Below are 26,384 nucleotides of genomic sequence, written 5' to 3' on the forward strand. Positions count from 1 at the left end.
CACCTGGATGGATGGCACGCATCATACCCATTACCACCTGGATGGATGGCACGCATCATACCCATTACCACCTGGATGGATGGCACGCATCATACCCATTACCACCTGGATGGATGGCACGCATCATACCCATTACCACCTGGATGGATGGCACGCATCATACCCATTACCACCTGGATGGATGGCACGCATCATACCCACTACCACCTGGATGGATGGCACGCATCATACCCATTACCACCTGGATGGATGGCACGCATCATACCCATTACCACCTGGATGGATGGCACGCATCATACCCACTACCACCTGGATGGATGGCACGCATCATACCCACTACCACCTGGATGGATGGCACGCATCATACCCACTACCACCTGGATGGATGGCACGCATCATACCCACTACCACCTGGATGGATGGCACACATCATACCCACTACCACCTGGATGGATGGCACGCATCATACCCATTACCACCTGGATGGATGGCACGCATCATACCCATTACCACCTGGATGGATGGCACGCATCATACCCATTACCACCTGGATGGATGGCACACATCATACCCATTACCACCTGGATGGATGGCACGCATCATACCCACTACCACCTGGATGGATGGCACACATCATACCCATTACCACCTGGATGGATGGCACGCATCATACCCACTACCACCTGGATGGATGGCACACATCATACCCATTACCACCTGGATGGATGGCACACATCATACCCATTACCACCTGGATGGATGGCACGCATCATACCCATTACCACCTGGATGGATGGCACGCATCATACCCATTACCACCTGGATGGATGGCACGCATCATACCCATTACCACCTGGATGGATGGCACGCATCATACCCATTACCACCTGGATGGATGGCACGCATCATACCCATTACCACCTGGATGGATGGCACGCATCATACCCACTACCACCTGGATGGATGGCACGCATCATACCCACTACCACCTGGATGGATGGCACGCATCATACCCATTACCACCTGGATGGATGGCACGCATCATACCCATTACCACCTGGATGGATGGCACGCATCATACCCACTACCACCTGGATGGATGGCACGCATCATACCCATTATCACCTGGATGGATGGCACGCATCATACCCATTATCACCTGGATGGATGGCACGCATCATACCCATTACCACCTGGATGGATGGCACGCATCATACCCACTACCACCTGGATGGATGGCACGCATCATACCCACTACCACCTGGATGGATGGCACGCATCATACCCATTACCACCTGGATGGATGGCACGCATCATACCCATTACCACCTGGATGGATGGCACGCATCATACCCACTACCACCTGGATGGATGGCACGCATCATACCCATTATCACCTGGATGGATGGCACGCATCATACCCATTATCACCTGGATGGATGGCACGCATCATACCCATTACCACCTGGATGGATGGCACGCATCATACCCATTACCACCTGGATGGATGGCACGCATCATACCCACTACCACCTGGATGGATGGCACACATCATACCCATTACCACCTGGATGGATGGCACGCATCATACCCACTACCACCTGGATGGATGGCACACATCATACCCATTACCACCTGGATGGATGGCACGCATCATACCCACTACCACCTGGATGGATGGCACGCATCATACCCATTACCACCTGGATGGATGGCACGCATCATACCCATTACCACCTGGATGGATGGCACGCATCATAGCCACTACCACCTGGATGGATGGCACGCATCATACCCATTACCACCTGGATGGATGGCACGCATCATACCCACTACCACCTGGATGGATGGCACGCATCATACCCACTACCACCTGGATGGATGGCACACATCATACCCATTACCACCTGGATGGATGGCACGCATCATACCCACTACCACCTGGATGGATGGCACGCATCATACCCACTACCACCTGGATGGATGGCACACATCATACCCATTACCACCTGGATGGATGGCACGCATCATACCCATTACCACCTGGATGGATGGCACGCATCATACCCATTACCACCTGGATGGATGGCACGCATCATAGCCACTACCACCTGGATGGATGGCACGCATCATACCCATTACCACCTGGATGGATGGCACGCATCATACCCACTACCACCTGGATGGATGGCACGCATCATACCCACTACCACCTGGATGGATGGCACACATCATACCCATTACCACCTGGATGGATGGCACGCATCATACCCACTACCACCTGGATGGATGGCACGCATCATACCCACTATCACCTGGATGGATGGCACACATCATACCCACTACCACCTGGATGGATGGCACACATCATACCCACTACCACCTGGATGGATGGCACACATCATACCCATTACCACCTGGATGGATGGCACGCATCATACCCACTACCACCTGGATGGATGGCACGCATCATACCCACTACCACCTGGATGGATGGCACGCATCATACCCACTACCACCTGGATGGATGGCACACATCATACCCATTACCACCTGGATGGATGGCACGCATCATACCCACTACCACCTGGATGGATGGCACGCATCATACCCACTATCACCTGGATGGATGGCACGCATCATACCCATTACCACCTGGATGGATGGCACACATCATACCCACTACCACCTGGATGGATGGCACACATCATACCCACTACCACCTGGATGGATGGCACGCATCATACCCACTATCACCTGGATGGATGGCACGCATCATACCCATTACCACCTGGATGGATGGCACGCATAAAGATGAAGCAGATACTAAACTACAGGACTCTTTTGCTAGCACAGACTGGCTTCATCAATAAGTGCATCGATGACGTCTTCCCCACAGTGACTGTACGTACATACAGTTGAAGTCGGAAGTTAACATACACCTTAGCCAAATACATTTAAACTCATATTCGCACAATTCCTGACATTTAATCCCAGTAAAAATGCAGTTTTAGGTCAGTTAGGATCACCTCTTTATTTTAAGAATGTGAAATGTCAGAATAATAGGAGAAAAAATTATTTAAGCTTTTATTTCTTTTCATCACATTCTCAGTGGGTCAAAAGTTTAGACACTCAAGTAGTATTTGGTAGCATTGCCTTTAAATTGTTTAACTAGGGTCAAACTTTTTGGGTAGCCTTCCACAAGCTTCCCACAATAAGTTGGGTGAATTTTGGCCCATTCCACCTGACAGAGCTCATGTAACTGAGTCAGGTTTGTAGGCCTCCTTTCTCACACGCTTTTTCTGTTCTGCCCACAAATTTTCTATAGGATTTGAGGTCAGGGCTTTGTGATGGCCACGCCAATACCTGGACTTTGTTGTCCTGAAGCCATTTTGCCACAACTTTGGAAGTATGCTTGGGGTCATTGTCCATTTGGAAGACCCATTTGAGACCAAGCTTTAACTTCCTGACTGATGTCTTGAGATGTTGCTTTAATATATCCACATCATTTTCCTACCTCATGACGCAATCTTTTTTGTGAAGTGCACCAGTCCCTCCTGCAGCAAAGCACCCCACAACATGATGCTGCCACCCCCGTGCTTCACGTTTGGGATGGTGTTCTTCGGCTCGCAAGCCTCCCCCTTTTCCCTCCAAACATAACGATGGTCATTACGGCCAAACAGTTCTATTTTTGTGTAATCAGACCAGGGGACATCTCACCAAAAAGTACGATCTTTGTCCAAATGTGAAGTTGCAAACCATAGTCTGGCTTTTTTAATGGCTGTTTTGGAGCAGTGGCTTCTTCCTTGCTGAGCAGCCTTTCAGGTTATGTCGATATAGGACTCGTTTCACCAAACTAGCATGGTCCAAGCACACCAAGACAGTCGTGAAGAGGGCACGACAAAACCTATTCCCTGTCAGGAAACCGAAAAGATTTGACATGGGTCCTCAGATCCTCAAAAGGTTTTACAGCTGCACCATCGAGAGCATCCCGATGGGTTTCATCACTGCCTGGTATGGCAACTGCTCGGCCTCCGACCGCAAGGCACTACAGAGGGTTACCCAATTGTGATTTTTCAACACCGATACCGATTATTGAAGGACAAAAAAAGCAGATACGGATTAAATCAGACGTTTTTTTTCCACATTTATTTGTAATAATGACAATTACAACAATACTGAATGAACACTAATTTTAACTTAATATAATACATAAATAAAATCTATTTAGCCTCAAGTAGATAATGAAACATGTTCAATTTGGTTTAAATAATGCAAAAACAAAGTGTTGGAGAAGAAAGTAAAAGTGTAATATGTGCTATGTAAGAAAGCTAACGTTTAAGTTCCTTGCTCAGAATATGAGAACATGAAAGCCGGTGGTTCCTTTTAACATGAGTTTTCAATATTCCCAGGTAAGAAGTTTTAGGTTGTAGTTATTATAGGACTATTTCCCTCTATACCATTTGTATTTCATTAACCTTTGACTATTGGATGTTCTTATAGGCACTATAGTATTGCCAGTGTAACAGTATAGCTTCCGTCCCTCTCCTCGCTCCTCCCTGGGCTCGAACCAGGAACACAACGACAACAGCCACGCTCGAAACAGCGTTACCCATGCAGAGCAAGGGAAACAACCACAAGCTCAGAGCGAGTGTCGTTTGAAACGCTATTAGCCAGCCATTTCACTTTTCACAGCCTCATCTAGGGAGTTGATAGGCTTGAAGTCATAAACAGCGCAATGCTTGACGCACAACGAAGAGCTGCTGGCAAAAAACGCACAAAAGTGCTGTTTGAATGAGTGTTTACGCACCTGCTTCTGCCTACCACCGCTCAGTCAGATACTTATATGCTCAGTCAGATTATATTGCAACCCCCCCTCCCCTTCTACGCTGCTGCTGCTACTCATTATCTATGCATTGTCACATTAATAACTCTACCTACATGTACATATTACCTCAACACCGGTGCCCCCGCACATTGACTCTGTATAGGCACCCACTGTATATAGCCTCCACATTGACTCTGTACCGGTACCCCCTGTATATAGCCTCCACATTGACTCTGTACTGGTACCCCCTGTATATAGCCTCCACATTGACTCTGTACAGGCACCCCTGTATATAGCCTCCACATTGACTCTGTACCAGTACCCCCTGTATATAGCCTCCACATTGACTCTGTACAGGCACCCCTGTATATAGCCTCCACATTGACTCTGTACAGGCACCCCCTGTATATAGCCTCCACATTGACTCTGTACAGGCACCCCCTGTATATAGCCTCCACATTGACTCTGTACCGGTACCCCTTGTATATAGCCCTCCTATTGTTATTTACTGCTGCTCTTTAATCATTTCTTATTCTTATCTCTTGCTTTTTGGGGGGTATTTTCTTAACTGCATTGTTGGTTAAGGGCTTGTAAGTAAGCATTTCACTGTAAGGTCTACACCTGTTGTATGTGGCGCATGTGACAAATAACATTTGATTGACACGCATCATACCTATTACCACCTGGATGGATTACTTTTTCACAGCAGCCACAATAAGAGCAGGAATATGTGATCCTGGAGGAGCTTGTCCAGTGATCCTGAGAGACTAAAAGGAGGAGCTTGGCCAGTGATCCTGAGAGACTAAAAGGAGGAGCTTGTCCAGTGATCCTGAGAGACTAAAAGGAGGAGCTTGGCCAGTGATCCTGAGAGACTAAAAGGAGGAGCTTGTCCAGTGATCCTGAGAGACTAAAAGGAGGAGCTTGTCCAGTGATCCTGAGAGACTAAAAGGAGGAGCTTGTCCAGTGATCCTGAGAGACTAAAAGGAGGAGCTTGTCCAGTGATCCTGAGAGACTAAAAGGAGGAGCTTGTCCAGTGATCCTGAGAGACTAAAAGGAGGAGCTTGGCCAGTGATCCTGAGAGACTAAAAGGAGGAGCTTGGCCAGTGATCCTGAGAGACTAAAAGGGGGTGCTTGGCCAGCGCTTTTTACTAATTTTGATGGAGTGAGATGTGTACTGGATCCGAAAGACAGGCGCTCCACCCACGGCAGTGTTATACTTGGAAAGCTCTCTGGCAGAGCCAGAGGCCCCAGGGCTAAAGAGCTGGATGGATATATAGGAGCTGCATCACAAACTGAACCCTATATAGTGTACTAAGTAGTGAGGGGAAGGATGTGGAGACGCGCTCCACTTTGACACCATCCTCTGACTCATCCTCAAAACACACGTTGCTATGCAGAATTTTTTTTATGCGAGGCAACAACTTGTATTGATCTGTGAAATGGTGCTAGGTTACAAGAAAAGGGTTATTTTTGAGTCTTTAGTGCCTTCAGAAATTACAGCCTGAATTTCAAAATGTATTAAATATATCCCCCCCCCACCCACAAACACATAATGACAAAGTCAAAACATGTTTAGAAATTGTAGCTAATTTATTGAAAATGAAATCTCATTCAAATACGTATTCAACCCTGAGCCAATAAATGTTAGAATCACCTTTGGCAGTGATTACAGCTACGAGTCCTTCTTGGTTGCACACCTGGATTGTACAACTGCCCATTATTCTTGTTAAAATTCTTCAAGCTCTGTCAAGTTGGTTGTTGATCATTGCTAGACAGCCATTTAAGTCTTGCCATTGATTTTCAAGCCGATTTAAGTTAAAAATGTAATTAGGCCACTCATGAACATTCACTGTCATCTTGGTAACCAACTCCAGTGTATATTTGGCCTTTAGGTTATTGTCCTGCTGAAAGGTGAATTTGTCTCCCAGTGTCTGTTGGAAAGCAGACAGAACCAGGTTTTTCTCTAGGATTTTGCCTGTGCTTATAGCTGTATTTGTACCCCCCCCCCCCCCCCAAAAAAAACTGGCCAGTCCTTAACGATTACAAGCATACCCATTACATGATGCAGCCACCCCCATGTTTGAAAATATGAAGAGTGGTACTCAGTGATGTGTTGAATTTGCCCTCAATATAATGCTTTGTATTCAGAACATAAAGTTAAATTTGCTTTGCCACATATTTTGCAGTATTACTTAGGTTCCTTGTTGCAAACAGGATGAATATTTTGGAATATTTATTTATGTTCTGTACAGGCTTCCTGTTTTTCACTGTCATTTAGGTTACTATTGTGGAGTAACTACAATGTTGTTGGTCCATCCTCAGTTCTCATATCACAACCATTAAACTCTGGAACTGTTAGAAGTCACCATTGGCCTCATGGTGAAATCACTGAGCTGTTTCCTTCCTCTCCGGCAACTGAGTTAGGAAGGACACCTGCATCTTTGTAGTGACTGTGTCTATTGATACACCATCCAAAGTGTAATTAATTACTTCACCATACCCAAATGTCTACTTTGTTTATTTTTTACACATCTACCAATTGGTGCCCTTCTTTGCAAGGCATTGGAAAACCTCCATGGTGTTTGTGATTGAATCTGTTCTTTAAATTCCCTACTTGATTGATGGACCTTCAAGATAATTGTATGTGTAGGGTACAGAGATGGGGTAGTTATTCAAAAATCATGTTAACCACTTTTATTGAAAATAGAATGAGTCCGTGAAACTTGTGAAGCACATTTCTACTCCTGAACTTATTTAGGCTTGCCATAACAAAGGGGTTGAATACTTAGTCTGATGACATTTCAGCTTTACATTTATAAAAATTTCTAAAATAATCTAAAAAATATATAAAAATATGTCCACCTTCAAATGATGGCGTATTGTGTAGCTCAGTGACACAAAAACCTTATTTAATCTATTTTAAATTTAGGCTGTAACATGTGGATAAGTAAAAGGGCGTGGACACTTTCTGAAGGAACTGTATACTGTGAAAATACGGAACGGGTTCAATTCCAGCACCACAGCCCTAGTGAAGAATTCACATTCCTGGGTCAGTGGAGCAATGTAAGACAAACGGAAATTCACTATTGAAGGTTAGACAAAACCAAGTTTTTCATAGTTCTGCATTTAACTGAGCAAATGGTAGTCACACGTTAAAGTAAACTGATTGTTCATTTAGCACAAAATGACAGCCTTTGTTTCAATAACTGTCTATTGAGTAGAGGCCCAAGTACTTGAACTTTTTTTTTTATACAACCAATAACTGAAGTTGTCCAGCCAATACACTGACCCCAAAACATATATTTCTAGAGCTATGCACCAACCAAAACTATAATAAAGCTATACAAAGAGAAGTCTTTTTTGAAACTATGATTTTTCATTAGGGAGTTTACAGTGCGTTTCAGATTGTGGATCTGGCACTAAACGCAATGTAAAATAACACAGATGTATTTGAGGGAAACAATTAGTGAAAATACTTTCTGCTGCCCGAGCCTAATCCTTAAAATGTCACCTAAACACAATCTGGCTGCTTGCACTATGGAACCGTGGCACTACTAATCATGGTATTTACAGGACATGAATGCCCTTGGTTTCAATAATTTAATTTAGAAAAAGCTTACTGAAAATACATTGAGGCCATGACAGAAAAGATGAACTTGCTCAGGAGTGCAGTCTACTCTATCATCTTATAACTCGAACACTTCCCAATTTTCTTTCTTAACAAATATGGCTACAACTTCTGCTAAGTAAAATGTAGGTTTGTGCCATTATCTATGAAACAGTGTTTGTCGGCACCAGCCTGGGGTGTTACTGACTGAGATGTTGCCCAGACGGTTGGTCCATTTATTCAGTTCTCCTCAAGTGCTTGATTTAATGTCAGCACTCCTCCGACCATAGCAATGGACCACTGTTTACTTGACCTAGCACATTCATCTCGTAGGCATGTGTCCTAAAAAAGCATGCTTGAATTCATACACAAAGGTTATCCGTGAGTGAGTGAGAGTTAAGGATGCTGTTCTAGATATCTACCACTGTGTGGCACAACTAAGTGAAAGCCAAGGGAGATTCAGCTTCATCTATTGTACAGCTGCCCGATGGGTTATAAAGGTTTATCCTCTTGTTCCTCGGAAATCACCTCATTCAACTGTATTGCTAGACATGGACTACAAACTTGTTTCTTCAAATTGGACATCGCTTCACTGACTCATCCCTCAAGGAGTTACCTAGGCAACATGCTATGCCAGGTATCCTTTGCAAATCCAGTGCAATACATCAAAGAATGTCTGGCATTCTTCACTCAGGATAGCCCAGCATAAGCACACACACAGTCCAGTTGATATAGCCAGATAAAAACACATACTATACAGCCTTTTCAATATAGCTTCTCAGTCAACTGGACTTTTTAGAGTGTTTGTGAGTCAAAAGATAGGTTATTTCCATGTGTCATTTTGCCAATTACAAAATAGTAGCAGGAAGAGCTTATCGTTAAGACATCTAAAATGTTAATAGGAAATAAGCAGCCAAAAGATCATCAAAAGCTTGAATGTATGACTATTTCAGTCAAAGCATCCATGGCATTAGTAATGTGAAAGCAGAACACACTAAATTGACAGTGGTTGACTGATGAATCCCTGACGTGGAGCAAAACAATTGGTGTGAATCGTAATGAAATAATTTAATAATTTATATAGTTTTTCATAAATACAACCATGAACTGCACGTGTCGTTTGATTGAAACGTATCGTTTAATTATAGACAATGAAACAGAAAGCTGGTTTGGTAATCACGTGCTTCGTTCTGACTGTCACGCAATTCCAGGGTAATAAAGAATGTATTTTCTTATTTTGAAAGGATATTCACTAAAACAACGAATATAAGTCATGATTCCATGCACTAAAAAAAGACAACCAAGAGCTCAGTTTAGTGAGTAACGTTAGCGGCACAAATGTTACCGTTGAACGTTACATGGGCTGCGTTAAGTCAGGCAGACCAATTCTGATATTTTCTCAATAGGTATTTTGACCAATAGGTATCAATAGACCAATTAGTGGAAAAATATCAGATTTGGGCTGCCCGTCTAAACATAGCCTTAGTTGTTTCGTGAAGTGAGAAATTACACATTACTGAGAGAAGAAACCTGTTGAAAATCTCTCTCAAAAGGACACCTAAACTCCACCCTCCTAAAAAGACAACAGTGTAGCATACTTGCCAATTTGTAACTGTGCCATGGATAATCTCACCTTCCAAACATTCCTGCGTCCCGTTGGTTATACGTCACATTTGGTGAGTTGTTGGTTTTGTGTTTCATGCGAGTAAATAGCACTAAGTCGTCTCATCGCAAGTTGGAATTCAATTGACCACCGTGTCAGCGTTTCATCCAACAACTAAAAAACTTTACCTGCTGCGAGATTGTGCACAGATATCCAACATTTAAGTCTGAATACGTTGCTTTAAAAAGACTACGGAAAGTTATTCGCGTGCATTCCAGTCCACATGTATAGAGTGCAGCTCATGCTGTATATTAGTACCGCGCGCAGTCCACAATACGTTTGTTCAACGAAGAAGAAAATACTTTTACTTTGTTGAATCTAGGCTCATCTCCTACTAGGCTGAAATGTGGAGGCATTTCCCACAAACCATTGCATTCAGATAGCGAGTACCGAAAGAAGAGAGTCCCGTCAGAGAGCAAGAGGCGAAGCGAGAAGGTTCACTCCCGTCAAAATCTGCCCACGATATGCAGACCGCCTGCCTTCCCGCCTTTGGGACAACGACTCTCATTGTTAAAGTGGAAACAAGATAGTCTCGTCATTATACAGTATCTCTGGTCCCGTGCATTGAAACACACATCAAACAGAGAAAGTTATAACATCCTGCCTCTCCGCGAGTGCAGCACAACTTCCCCTTCAGCTGAATAGGCAAAGAGTGTAAGAACAGAAGTAATGAAAGACGAATGCTGAAAATTAACACTTCAATCTGCTCATCCATCGGACTTGCCCAAGTATATCTAATTTATGTTAATGGTTATGTTAATGCAATATGGTTTGGCATTCTCCATCTTTGGGTTTGACATGGACAATAAACTATTCCTCATTTTAATCGACTGCATTTTGTCTGATGAGTCATACCAAAACAAACCTCCATTTTAAAGCAGTAGCCTCTTATATAGGTCTAAACTAGCAAAGAAAACACAGAGACCATATCTCGACCACAGTAACCCTTATTTCAGCCAAACAGGCAATAACAAAAATACACAGTTGATCCTCCTGGGATCAAGATAGAGACAAAACAAACCATTTGCATACAGCCAGTGTATAATCAGCATTTAGAAGGCTTTTACTGAGCATTGAAATCATGTGTCATTTGGTCTGAAAATGAGAAACCACTGCAATTACAGAACCAACTCATCTGTGACGTTGGGTTGGATGTTCCTCAATTCTGTCAAGTTAAGGTTGCAACATTTTGGAATATCAAAACGAAATTAACCTTTAATTTGAATGACAATGAATAATCAAGAACTTCAGAATCTGCACTGCACTAAAACATAGGCCTACGCCTATTGCATGAAAACCCTCCAGCAAAACAGAGGTTTAAAGAAAAAACATGTCGTACACAAGCTCATTGTCACTCAAGCTCATAGTCTAATAAAGCAAATGACAGACCCTTAAACCATTAAATTATCTATAACATTTAAAAAAAACAGTTTAAGCATTCAGAGACAGATAAAGTAAGTTGACCACACTCTGGTGATTGACCATTGAAACACCACAAGGGGAAACCAGCATGCGAATGTGGTGTTTGAGTTCAACTTCATAGGTCATTTTTTGGTGAATGGATAACTTGAATGCCTCCTCTACTCTCCAATGATTGTCTCTCTGTCACTGTCTGTAACCACAGGCAGACCAAGCCAGCGGTGTTCTGCTCTGTATTCCCAAGTCTCCAGAGGGTGTGTCCAAAAACAGCTGCCGAGAGATTTCCCAGCAATGACTCACTGTCGTCTCGCCCATCCATGGTCTCACTCGTCTCATTAGACGTCCTGGAGGCCTCCTCCATCTGGGACAATGGAGGATCAGGAGCCTGTGCACCAAATGGCACCCTGTTCCCTGTGTAGTGAAATACTTTTTAACAAGGCCCATAGAGCCTATATGGTTCTGGTCGAAAAGTTGTGCACTATACAAAGAATAGGGTGCTATTTGGGGCACAAATGGTACTGTTGAAAAACCAGTAGCAGTTGCAAGAACCAACAGATTAGCAGTTGCTAGAACCAATAGTAGAAGTTACTACAACCAACAGAGAAGCAATTGCTAGAGCCAACAGAGTAGCAGTTGCTAGAACCAACAGAGTAGCAGTTGCTAGAACCAACAGAGTAGCAGTTGCTAGAACCAATAGAAGTTACTACAACCAACAGAGAAGCAGTTACTAGAGCCAACAGTGTAGCAGTTACTAGAACCAACAGTGTAGCAGTTGCTAGAACCAACAGAGTAGCAGTTGCTAGAACCAACAGAGTAGCAGTTGCTAGAACCAACAGAGTAGCAGTTGCTAGAACCAACAGAGTAGCAGTTGCTAGAACCAACAGAGTAGCAGTTGCTAGAACCAACAGAGTAGCAGTTGCTAGAACCAACAGAGTAGCAGTTGCTAGAACCAACAGAGTAGCAGTTGCTAGAACCAACAGAGTAGCAGTTGCTAGAACCAACAGAGTAGCAGTTGCTAGAACCAACAGAGTAGCAGTTGCTAGAACCAACAGAGTAGCAGTTGCTAGAACCAACAGAGTAGCAGTTGCTAGAACCAACAGAGTAGCAGTTGCTAGAACCAACAGAGTAGCAGTTGCTAGAACCAACAGAGTAGCAGTTGCTAGAACCAACAGAGTAGCAGTTGCTAGAACCAACAGAGTAGCAGTTGCTAGAACCAACAGAGTAGCAGTTGCTAGAACCAACAGAGTAGCAGTTGCTAGAACCAACAGAGTAGCAGTTGCTAGAACCAACAGAGTAGCAGTTGCTAGAACCAACAGAGTAGCAGTTGCTAGAACCAACAGAGTAGCAGTTGCTAGAACCAACAGAGTAGCAGTTGCTAGAACCAACAGAGTAGCAGTTGCTAGAACCAACAGAGTAGCAGTTGCTAGAACCAACAGAGTAGCAGTTGCTAGAACCAACAGAGTAGCAGTTGCTAGAACCAACAGAGTAGCAGTTGCTAGAACCAACAGAGTAGCAGTTGCTAGAACCAACAGAGTAGCAGTTGCTAGAACCAACAGAGTAGCAGTTGCTAGAACCAACAGAGTAGCAGTTGCTAGAACCAACAGAGTAGCAGTTGCTAGAACCAACAGAGTAGCAGTTGCTAGAACCAACAGAGTAGCAGTTGCTAGAACCAACAGAGTAGCAGTTGCTAGAACCAACAGAGTAGCAGTTGCTAGAACCAACAGAGTAGCAGTTGCTAGAACCAACAGAGTAGCAGTTGCTAGAACCAACAGAGTAGCAGTTGCTAGAACCAACAGAGTAGCAGTTGCTAGAACCAACAGAGTAGCAGTTGCTAGAACCAACAGAGTAGCAGTTGCTAGAACCAACAGAGTAGCAGTTGCTAGAACCAACAGAGTAGCAGTTGCTAGAACCAACAGAGTAGCAGTTGCTAGAACCAACAGAGTAGCAGTTGCTAGAACCAACAGAGTAGCAGTTGCTAGAACCAACAGAGTAGCAGTTGCTAGAACCAACAGAGTAGCAGTTGCTAGAACCAACAGAGTAGCAGTTGCTAGAACCAACAGAGTAGCAGTTGCTAGAACCAACAGAGTAGCAGTTGCTAGAACCAACAGAGTAGCAGTTGCTAGAACCAACAGAGTAGCAGTTGCTAGAACCAACAGAGTAGCAGTTGCTAGAACCAACAGAGTAGCAGTTGCTAGAACCAACAGAGTAGCAGTTGCTAGAACCAACAGAGTAGCAGTTGCTAGAACCAACAGAGTAGCAGTTGCTAGAACCAACAGAGTAGCAGTTGCTAGAACCAACAGAGTAGCAGTTGCTAGAACCAACAGAGTAGCAGTTGCTAGAACCAACAGAGTAGCAGTTGCTAGAACCAACAGAGTAGCAGTTGCTAGAACCAACAGAGTAGCAGTTGCTAGAACCAACAGAGTAGCAGTTGCTAGAACCAACAGAGTAGCAGTTGCTAGAACCAACAGAGTAGCAGTTGCTAGAACCAACAGAGTAGCAGTTGCTAGAACCAACAGAGTAGCAGTTGCTAGAACCAACAGAGTAGCAGTTGCTAGAACCAACAGAGTAGCAGTTGCTAGAACCAACAGAGTAGCAGTTGCTAGAACCAACAGAGTAGCAGTTGCTAGAACCAACAGAGTAGCAGTTGCTAGAACCAACAGAGTAGCAGTTGCTAGAACCAACAGAGTAGCAGTTGCTAGAACCAACAGAGTAGCAGTTGCTAGAACCAACAGAGTAGCAGTTGCTAGAACCAACAGAGTAGCAGTTGCTAGAACCAACAGAGTAGCAGTTGCTAGAACCAACAGAGTAGCAGTTGCTAGAACCAACAGAGTAGCAGTTGCTAGAACCAACAGAGTAGCAGTTGCTAGAACCAACAGAGTAGCAGTTGCTAGAACCAACAGAGTAGCAGTTGCTAGAACCAACAGAGTAGCAGTTGCTAGAGCCAACAGAGTAGCAGTTGCTAGAGCCAACAGAGTAGCAGTTGCTAGAACCAACAGAGTAGCAGTTGCTAGAGCCAACAGAGTAGCAGTTGCTAGAGCCAACAGAGTAGAAGTTACTGGAGCCATCAAGAATATGCAATTTAATTTCTTCAAAGTACATTTTTCAGTGGGGTGCTCTCACGAGCACAATTTGAACTGCACTAAAGAGCTGTCACATGGACTAACTAAACGTTATTAATATTGCATTTGAACTTAACTCGGATGAAATGAATCTATTCTCATTGTCCACAAACGGGGAGGATCACTTAATGCTTAGCAGCGTTTATGTCTGCATGTGGCAGAAGATCAAATCCTTTTCAAATCATAATAGTCTGACACCAGCATGTCTCCATCCCTACTTTCTCAAACCTCCTCCAACACCATAGTCGTTTTGCAATTGCTACATTGATTGACAGATAAAACTCTGTCACAGTCACTAAAACTGGCTGACACTGGTTCATAAAAAACATGTAGACGAGGAGGGTTTTTATCAAAATCAACATAAAACTGTAAAAATTGACAGCGTATTCATTCATTACTGTACATGGCCTATGGGGAAAAATCAACCCACCTAATGTTACCAGTACCATGCTCTACAGTATAACCCACAAGCCTAATGTTACCAGTACTGTGCTCTACAGTATAACCAACCAGCCTAATGTTACCAGTACTGTGCTCTACAGTATAACCAACCAGCCTAATGTTACCAACACCGTGCTCTACAGTATAACCCACCAGCCTAATGTTACCAGTACTGTGCTCTACAGTATAACCCACCAGCCTAATGTTACCAACACCGTGCTCTACAGTATAACCCACCAGCCTAATGTTACCAACACCGTGCTCTACAGTATAACCCACCAGCCTAATGTTACCAGTACTGTGCTCTACAGTATAACCCACAAGCCTAATGTTACCGGTACTGTGCTCTACAGTATAACCAACCAGCCTAATGTTACCGGTACTGTGCTCTACAGTATAACCAACCAGCCTAATGTTACCAACACCGTGCTCTACAGTATAACCCACCAGCCTAATGTTACCGGTACTGTGCTCTACAGTATAACCCACCAGCCTAATGTTACCGGTACTGTGCTCTACAGTATAACCCACCAGCCTAATGTTACCGGTACTGTGCTCTACAGTATAACCCACCAGCCTAATGTTACCGGTACTGTGCTCTACAGTATAACCCACCAGCCTAATGTTACCGGTACTGTGCTCTACAGTATAACCCACCAGCCTAATGTTACCGGTACTGTGCTCTACAGTATAACCCACCAGCCTAATGTTACCGGTACTGTGCTCTACAGTATAACCCACCAGCCTAATGTTACCGGTACTGTGCTCTACAGTATAACCCACCAGCCTAATGTTACCGGTACTGTGCTCTACAGTATAACCCACCAGCCTAATGTTACCGGTACTGTGCTCTACAGTATAACCCACCAGCCTAATGTTACCGGTACTGTGCTCTACAGTATAACCCACCAGCCTAATGTTACCGGTACTGTGCTCTACAGTATAACCCACCAGCCTAATGTTACCGGTACTGTGCTCTACAGTATAACCCACCAGCCTAATGTTACCGGTACTGTGCTCTACAGTATAACCCACCAGCCTAATGTTACCGGTACTGTGCTCTACAGTATAACCCACCAGCCTAATGTTACCGGTACTGTGCTCTACAGTATAACCCACCAGCCTAATGTTACCGGTACTGTGCTCTACAGTATAACCCACCAGCCTAATGTTACCGGTACTGTGCTCTACAGTATAACCCACCAGCCTAATGTTACCGGTACTGTGCTCTACAGTATAACCCACCAGCCTAATGTTACCGGTACTGTGCTCTACAGTATAACCCACCAGCCTAATGTTACCGGTACTGTGCTCTACAGTATAACCCACCAGCCTAATGTTACCGGTACTGTGCTCTACAGTATAACCCACCAGCCTAATGTTACCGGTACTGTGCTCTACAGTATAACCCACCAGCCTAATGTTACCGGTACTGTGCTCTACAGTATAACCCACCAGCCTAATGTTACCGGTACTGTGCTCTACAGTATAACCCACCAGCCTAATGTTACCGGTACTGTGCTCTACAGTATAACCCACCAGCCTAATGTTACCGGTACTGTGCTCTACAGTATAACCCACCAGCCTAATGTTACCGGTACTGTGCTCTACAGTATAACCCACCAGCCTAATGTTACCGGTACTGTGCTCTACAGTATAACCCACCAGCCTAATGTTACCGGTACTGTGCTCTACAGTATAACCCACCAGCCTAATGTTACCGGTACTGTGCTCTACAGTATAACCCACCAGCCTAATGTTACCGGTACTGTGCTCTACAGTATAACCCACCAGCCTAATGTTACCGGTACTGTGCTCTACAGTATAACCCACCAGCCTAATGTTACCGGTACTGTGCTCTACAGTATAACCCACCAGCCTAATGTTACCGGTACTGTGCTCTACAGTATAACCCACCAGCCTAATGTTACCGGTACTGTGCTCTACAGTATAACCCACCAGCCTAATGTTACCGGTACTGTGCTCTACAGTATAACCCACCAGCCTAATGTTACCGGTACTGTGCTCTACAGTATAACCCACCAGCCTAATGTTACCGGTACTGTGCTCTACAGTATAACCCACCAGCCTAATGTTACCGGTACTGTGCTCTACAGTATAACCCACCAGCCTAATGTTACCGGTACTGTGCTCTACAGTATAACCCACCAGCCTAATGTTACCGGTACTGTGCTCTACAGTATAACCCACCAGCCTAATGTTACCGGTACTGTGCTCTACAGTATAACCCACCAGCCTAATGTTACCGGTACTGTGCTCTACAGTATAACCCACCAGCCTAATGTTACCGGTACTGTGCTCTACAGTATAACCCACCAGCCTAATGTTACCGGTACTGTGCTCTACAGTATAACCCACCAGCCTAATGTTACCGGTACTGTGCTCTACAGTATAACCCACCAGCCTAATGTTACCGGTACTGTGCTCTACAGTATAACCCACCAGCCTAATGTTACCGGTACTGTGCTCTACAGTATAACCCACCAGCCTAATGTTACCGGTACTGTGCTCTACAGTATAACCCACCAGCCTAATGTTACCGGTACTGTGCTCTACAGTATAACCCACCAGCCTAATGTTACCGGTACTGTGCTCTACAGTATAACCCACCAGCCTAATGTTACCGGTACTGTGCTCTACAGTATAACCCACCAGCCTAATGTTACCGGTACTGTGCTCTACAGTATAACCCACCAGCCTAATGTTACCGGTACTGTGCTCTACAGTATAACCCACCAGCCTAATGTTACCGGTACTGTGCTCTAACCCAGTGAGCCATTGGCACCGTACTCAAACACAGCTTGTCATACAGTTATTTACTGTACTGCAACAGAAGAATTGGGGCTATCTCCCAAATGGAACTTTATTGGAACTTTATTCCCGATTTAGTGCACTACTTTTACCCAGGGTACTATGGGCCCTGGTCAATAGTGCACTATAAAGGGAATAGGGTGCCATTTGGAGCACGGCCTGAGAGATTATGAATCATTCGGTTTGGTTTCTGGTGTCATTACAGAAAATGAAAGGGGTGGAGGTGCTAAAACACATTGTGACTACTTTAGTACAGTAAACATGATCATTTACATTCATTTCCTCTGACATCTAAAGAGGGAACTACACAGCATGAGGAAGTTATTGTCGTCATGACAACCTGTATACTACTCCAGCAAACAAAGTATGCCTCTCACTTCATCCAAATCAAACCTGGTTATGACACTCCGCTTGCTTGAGAAACACATGAAGGGATTTAATTGCAGTGGAATTGTTGTCAGCCGAATACTTTGCATGTGAAGAATGTCTCTAAATGTGGCCTGTGGGTTTATGCCACAAAATATATTTTCAAGCCATATAAAACTAAAACAGACAAAGGCATCCTAAATAAGTGCTTTTAACTGGAAGATGTGAATAAGAGAAGAGGTGGATGTCTTGTATACCAGCTATTTGCTGTTCTGTTGTGTGTAATGAGAAGTAAATCAGACGCTGCACTTGACGCATTTATGAAATTGCTTATTCCAGTTACTAATAAGCACGGTATGGCACGGTATGGTTGAAAGGGATGAGGCAAAAGGAAATGGCAAATAAGTTTGGCTGCCCAGACGATTGGCAAACGTACTGTAGATTGTGAAATCATGTAACTAAACAAAAATAAGAAGAAACTGTACTATGAAACAAAGGCGAACTCCATTGAATCAGATGGCTCATTCATTAAAAAAAACACACTAATGCCAAATACTTTACTTTTTTCATTGACAAGATTAGCAAATTTAGGCATGACAACCTCAAACTCTGAACCTACACATCCATGCATAACGATATTGTGGTATAATACATATTGTATTGTAGCTGTTTTGCAAGGAGGAATGTCTCTCGATGTGCAAAACTGATAGAGACATACCCCAAGCGACTTACAGCTGTAATCGCAGCAAAAGGTGGCGCTACAAAGTATTAACTTAAAGGGGCTGAATAATTTTGCACGCCCAATTTTTCCGTTTTTGATTTGTTAAAAAAGTTTGAAATATCCAATAAATGTCGTTCCACTTCATGATTGTGTCCCACTTGTTGTTGATTCTTCACAAAAAAATACAGTTTTATATCTTTATGTTTGAAGCCTGAAATGTGGCAAAAGGTCGCAAAGTTCAAGGGGGCCGAATACTTTCGCAAGGCACTGTATGTAGTGGTAGAGTAGTTGTGTAATAATGTGTTGTATGATGTACTGTTTTATTAGAATTATTTTGTGATGTAATTGCCTTAAATCTTGTTTGGACCCCAGGAAGAGTAGCTATGGCAACAGCTAATGGGGATCCTTAATAAATACAACAACAAAAAGACCTGTCTCGAGGGGCCCATATTCGTACAGCGGTTTAACACGGAACTAGAGGTCGACCGATTAATCGGAATGGCCGAAGTTTTCATAACAATCGGAAATCGGTATTTTTGTGTGCCGATTTTGTTTTATACCTTTTATTTAACTAGGCAAGTCAGTTAAGAACGCATTCTTATTTTCAATGACGCCCTAGGAACGGTGGGTTAACTGCCTTGTTCAGGGGCAGAACGACAGATTTTCACATTGTCAGCTCGGGGGATCCAATCTTGCAACCTTACAGTTAACTAGTCCAACGCAATAACGACCTGCCTCTCTCGTTGCACTCCACAAGGAGACTGCCTGTTACGCGAATGCAGTAAGCCAAGGTAAGTCGCTAGCTAGCATTACACTTATCTTATAAAAAAACAATCAATCATAATCACTAGTTAACTACACATGGTTGATGATATTACTAGATATTATCTAGTGTCCTGCGTTGCATATAATCTGACTGAGCATACACGTATCTGACTGAGCAGTAGACAGAAGCAGGCGCGTAAACATTCATTCAAACAGCACTTTTGTGCGTTTTGCCAGCAGCTCTTCGTTGAGCGTCAAGCATTGCGCTGTTTATGACTTCAAGCCTATCAACTCCCGAGATGAGGCTGGTGTAACCGAAGTGAAATGGCTAGCTAGTTAGCGCGCGCTAATTGTCGATGTATTGCTGGTTCGAGCCCAGGGAGGAGCGAGGAGAGAGACGGAAGCTATACTGTTACACTGGCAATACTAAAGTGCCTATAAAGAACATCCAATAGTCAAAGGTTAATGAAATACAAATGGTATATAGGGAAATAGTCCTATAATTCCAATAATAACTACAACCTAAAACTCCTTACCTGGAAATATTGAAGACTCATGTTAAAAGGAACCACCAGCTTTCATATGTTCATGTTCTGAGCAAGGAACTGAAACATTAGCTTTCTTACATAGCATATATTGCACTTACTTTCTTCTTCAACACTTTGTTTTTGCATTATTTAAACCAAATTGAACATGTTTCATTATTTACTTGAGGCTAAATTGATTTTATTTATGTATTATATTAAGTTAAAATAAGTTCATTCAGTATTCTTGTAATTGTCATTATTACAAATACATTTTTTCCCAATTTTTTATTTTATATAAATCGGCCGATTAATCGGTATCGGCTTTTTTTTGTCCTCCAATAAATCGATATCGGCATTGAAAATCATAGTCTGTCGACCTCTACACGGAACCCAAACTGGCTGAGCACGTGCGCCATCGTGCATACGTTTATTTTGTCCCCCCACACCAAACGTGACCATGACACGCAGGTTAAAATATCAAAGTATTACCGCCACCAACCTCGTTCGTCTTTCAGTCACCCACGTGGGTATAACCAGTGAGGAAATAGCAGGTGGGTACCTGCTTCTATAAACCAATCAAGATATGAGAGGCATGACTTGCAGCGCGATCTGCATCACAAATAGAACTGACCTCTATTTTAGCCCTTGGCAACGCAGAAGCTCGTTGGCGTGCGCGAGCAGTGTAGTCAGCCTGTAAGACTAGGATCGGTTTTGGCTTTTAGATCACAATGAATAAGATTACGTGGTGTGGGGAGACCTGATCCTAGATCAGCACTCCTACTCTTGAGACGCTTGGTACATAATGGCCGCTGGCGCCTGTTTCTATTCACCCATAGTTTTATTTCTTAAGAGGTGGTTTTCCTTTTGTACTATTTCTACATTATCCTTGCGGAGTGCTGACTGTAGGCTATATACACTGAACAAAAAAATATAAAAACGCAACCTACAACAATTTCAATAGTTACAGTTCATATAAGGAATTCATTAGGGCCTAATCTATGGATTTCACATAACTGGGAATACAGATATGCATCTGTTGGTCACAGATACCTTAAAAAAAAAGACGTTTTAAAGTAGGGGCATGGATCAAAAAAACAGTCCGTATCTGGTGTGACCACCATTTGCCTCATGCAGCATGACACATCTCCTTCGCATAGAGCTGATCAGGCTGTTGATTGTGGCCCATGGAATGTTGTCCCACTCCTCTTCAGTGGCTGTGCGAAGTTGCTGGATATTACCGGGAACTGTAACACGCTGTTGCACACGTCAATCCAGAGCATCACAAACATGCTCAATGGGTGACATGTCTGGTGAGTATACAAGCCATGGAAGAACTGGGACATTTTCAGCTTCCAGGAATTGTGTACAGATCCTTGGGACATTGGATCGTGCATTATCATGCTGAAACATGAGGTGATGGTCGGTGGATGAATGGCACGACAATGGGCCTCAACATCTTGTCCCGGTATTTCTGTGCATTCAAATTGCCATCGATAAAATGCAATTGTGTTTGTTGACCGTAGCTTATGCCTGCCCATACATACCATAACCCCACCATCACCATGTGGCACTCTGTTCACAACGTTGACATCAGCAAACTGCTCGCCCAAACAACGCCATACACAATGTCTGGCATCTGCCCGGTACAGTTGAAACACGATCCAGTTGGTGAAGAAGCCCGATGTGGAGGTCCTGGGCTGGCGTGGTTACATGTGGTCTGTGGTTGTGCATATGGACCATTATTGGGATCTTTTATTTCAGCTCATGAAACATCTCACGTACACTACCATTCAAAAGTTTGGGGTCCATTTTTGTCAGAAATACAGTGTAGACATTGTAAATATTTCCAGCTACAATAGTCATTTTCAACATTAACATAGGCATACAGCAGGAATGCAAACTGGTGTGGGCTCAAAAAGGTGACACTTGTTTTGTGTAAAATAAAAAGTGGCTAATGTGAACCTAACTCACATCTAAAAAATATAAAAGAAAGCAATCCAATGTTATTTGTCGCCTAGACTTTACTGCAAATGGCACTCAAGTCTTGAGAAGAAAACAGCACTAATATTGCAGTTAGCCATGACAGCCTTTATAATAGAATGCTTGTTACCATGACAGCCTTTACAATGGAACGCTTGTTACCACGACAGCCTTTACAATAGAACGATCGTTACCATGACAGCCTTTACAATAGAACGCTCGTTACCATGACAGCCTTTATAATAGAATGCTTGTTACCATGACAGCCTTTATAATAGAACGCGTGTTACCATGACAGCTTTTACAATAGAACGCTGGACTAAAGCATCCGCCAACTCCTAGACAGTCTGTGGTGCAACGTGGCGTTGGTGGATGGAGCGAGACATGATGTATATATCAATAATGTTGCTCTTGCTGCGAGCGATTCCCTGATACACCTCTACGCAGACGACACCATTCTGTATACTTCCGTCCCTTCCTTGGACACTGTGCTATCTAACCTCCAAACGAGCTTCAACGCCATACAACACTCCTTCCGTGGCCTCCAACTGCTCTTAAACGCTAGTAAAACCAAATGCATGCTATTCAACCGTTCGCTGCCTGCACCCGCACGCCCGACTAGCATCACCACCCTGGATGGTTACGACCTAGAATATGTGGACATCTATAAGTACCTAGGTGTCTGGCTAGACTGTAAACTCTCCTTCCAGACTCATATCAAACATCTCCAATCTAAAATCAAATCTAGAGTTGGCTTTCTATTCCGCAACAAAGCCGCCTTCACTCACGCCGCCAAACTTACCCTAGTAAAACTGACTATCCTACCGATCCTCGACTTCGGCGATGTCATCTACAAAATAGCTTCCAATACTCTACTCAGCAAACTGGATGCAGTTTATCACAGTGCCATCCGTTTTGTTACTAAAGCACCTTATACCACCCACCTCTGCGACCAGTATGCTCTAGTCGGCTGGCCCTCGCTACATATTCGTCGCCAGACCCACTGGCTCCAGGTCATCTACAAGTCCATGCTAGGTAAAGCTCCGCCTTATCTCAGTTCACTGGTCACGATGGCAACACCCACCCGTAGCACGCGCTCCAGCAGGTGTATCTCACTGATCATCCCTAAAGCCAACACCTCATTTGGCCGCCTTTCGTTCCAGTTCTTTGCTGCCTCTGACTGGAACGAATTGCAAAAATCGCTGAAGTTGGAGACTTATCTCCCTCACCAACTTCAAACATCTGCTATCTGAGCAGCTAACCGATCGCTGCAGCTGTACATAGTCTATCGGTAAATAGCCCACCCAATTTACCTACCTCATCCCCATACTGTTTATTTATTTACTTTTCTGCTCTTTGCACACCAGTATCTCTACCTGTACATGACCATCTGATCATTTATCACTCCAGTGTTAAATCTGCAAAATTGTAATTATTCGCCTACCACCTCATGCCTTTTGCACACAATGTATATAGACTCTCTTTTTTTCCTACTGTGTTATTGACTTGTTAATTGTTTACTCCATGTGTAACTCTGTGTTGTCTGTTCACACTGCTATGCTTTATCTTGGCCAGGTCGCAGTTGTAAAAGAGAACTTGTTCAACTAGCCTACCTGGTTAAATAAAGGTGAAATAAACATTTTAAAATGATGTCCCAGATGTGCTCAATTGGATTCAGGTCTGAGGAACGGGCGGGCCAGTCCATAGCATCAATGCCTTCCTCTTGCAGGAACTACTGACACACTCCAGCCACATGAGATCTAGCATTGTCTTGCATTAGGAGGAACCCAGGGCCAACCGCACCAGCATATGGTCTCACAAGGGGTCTGAGGATCTCATCTCGGTACCTAATGGCAGGTCAGGCTACCTCTGGCGAGCACATGGAGGGCTGTGCGGACCCCCAAAGAAATGCCACCCCACACCATTTAAAAAAAAATGTTTTAACCTTTATTTAACTAGGCAAGTCAGTTAAGAACAAATTCTTATTTTCAATGACGGCCTAGGAACAGTGGGTTAACTGCCTGTTCAGGGGCAGAACGACAGATTTGTACCTTGTCAGCTCGGGGGTTTGAACTCACAACCTTCCGGTTACTAGTCCAACGCTCTAACCACTAGGCTACCCTGCCGCCTCTAACCACTAGGCTACCATGACTGACCCACCGCCAAACAGGTCATGCTGGAGGATGTTGCAGGCAGCAGAACGTTCTCCACGGCGTCTCCAGACTACAGTGTGAACCTGCTTTCATCTGTGAAGAGCACAGGGCACCAGTGGCGAATTTGCCAATCTTGGTGTTCTCTGGCAAATGCCAAATGTCCTGCACGGTGTTGGGCTGTAAGCACAACCCCCACCTGTGGATGTCGGGCCCTCATACCACCCTCATGGAGTCTGTTTCTGACCGTTTGAGCAGACACATGCACATTTGTGACCTGCTGGAGGTCATTTTGCAGGGCTCTGGCAGTGCTCCTCCTGCTCCTCCTTGCACAAAGGCGGGGGTAGCGGTACTGCTGATGGGTTGTTGGCTTCCTACGGCCTCCTCCACGTCTCCTGATGTACTTGCCTGTCTCCTGGTAGCGCCTACATGCTCTGGACTCTACGCTGACAGACACAGCAAACCTTCTTGCCACAGATCTCATTGATGTGCCATCCTGGATGAGCTGCACTACCTGAGCCACTTGTGTGGGTTGTAGACTCCGTCTCATGCTACCACTAGAGTGAAAGCACCGCCAGCATTCAAAAGTGACCAAAACATCAGCCAGGAAGCATAGGAACTGAGAGGTGGTCTATGGTTATCACCTGCAGAACCACTCCTTTATTGGGGGTGCCTATAATTTCCACCTATTGTCTATTCCATTTGCACAACAGCATGTGAAATTTATTGTCAATCAGTGTTGCTTCCTAAGTGGACAGTTTAATTTCACAGAAGTGTGATTGACTTGGAGTTACATTGTGTTGTTTAAGTGTATCCTTTGTTTTTTGAGCAGTGTATATAGGAAATCCTCAATGAGAAGGTTAATATTACAGTAATAATATATTGTTATAGGAAATCCTCAATGAGAAGGTTAATATTACAGTAATAATATATATATATATATATAGGAAATCCTCAATGAGAAGGTTAATATTACAGTAATAATATATATATATAGGAAATCCTCAATGAAGGTTAATATTACAGTAATAATATATATATATATAGGAAATCCTCAATGAGAAGGTTAATATTACAGTAATAATATATATATATAGGAAATCCTCAATGAGAAGGTTAATATTACAGTAATAATATATATATATATATATAGGAAATCCTCAATGAGAAGGTTAATATTTATATATATATATATATGAGAAGGTTAATATATATATATATATATAGGAAATCCTCAATGAAGGTTAATATTACAGTAATAATATATATATATAGGAAATCCTCAATGAGAAGGTTAATATTACAGTAATAATATATATATATATATAGGAAATCCTCAATGAGAAGGTTAATATTACAGTAATAATATATATATATAGGAAATCCTCAATGAGAAGGTTAATATTACAGTAATAATATATATATAGGAAATCCTCAATGAAGGTTAATATTACAGTAATAATATATATATATAGGAAATCCTCAATGAGAAGGTTAATATTACAGTAATAATATATATATATAGGAAATCCTCAATGAGAAGGTTAATATTACAGTAATAATATATATATATAGGAAATCCTCAATGAGAAGGTTAATATTACAGTAATAATATATATATATATATATATATATATATATATATATATAGGAAATCCTCAATGAGAAGGTTAATATTACAGTAATAATATATATATATAGGAAATCCTCAATGAGAAGGTTAATATTACAGTAATAATATATATATATAGGAAATCCTCAATGAGAAGGTTAATATTACAGTAATAATATATATATATAGGAAATCCTCAATGAGAAGGTTAATATTACAGTAATAATATATATATATAGGAAATCCTCAATGAGAAGGTTAATATTACAGTAATAATATATATATATAGGAAATCCTCAATGAGAAGGTTAATAGTACAGTATTAATAAGATATACACTGCACATTATTACATT

General features: G+C 43.1%; 1 protein-coding gene across 7 annotated transcripts in view; it reads right to left on the minus strand.

Moving 5' to 3' along the window:
- psd3l (pleckstrin and Sec7 domain containing 3, like) overlaps positions 1 to 26,384 on the minus strand; it is a 157,707-nt gene that overhangs the window by 91,229 nt on the left and 40,094 nt on the right. Inside the window, exon 1 of one of the 7 annotated variants that reach the window (XM_020457343.2) lies at positions 10,069 to 10,644. The exons of 5 other annotated variants lie outside the window; for them this stretch is intronic. In XM_020457343.2, the coding sequence (XP_020312932.1) occupies positions 10,069 to 10,136 (68 nt within the window). In that variant the 5' untranslated portion in view covers positions 10,137 to 10,644. Of the gene's footprint in view, positions 1 to 10,068; positions 10,645 to 26,384 lie in introns of those variants that run through there. One more of the 7 variants, XM_020457342.2, reaches the window with a different exon arrangement.

Source organism: Oncorhynchus kisutch, linkage group LG23 (assembly GCF_002021735.2).
Source record: "Oncorhynchus kisutch isolate 150728-3 linkage group LG23, Okis_V2, whole genome shotgun sequence".
In the NCBI taxonomy this organism is placed as follows: Eukaryota; Metazoa; Chordata; class Actinopteri; order Salmoniformes; family Salmonidae; genus Oncorhynchus; species Oncorhynchus kisutch.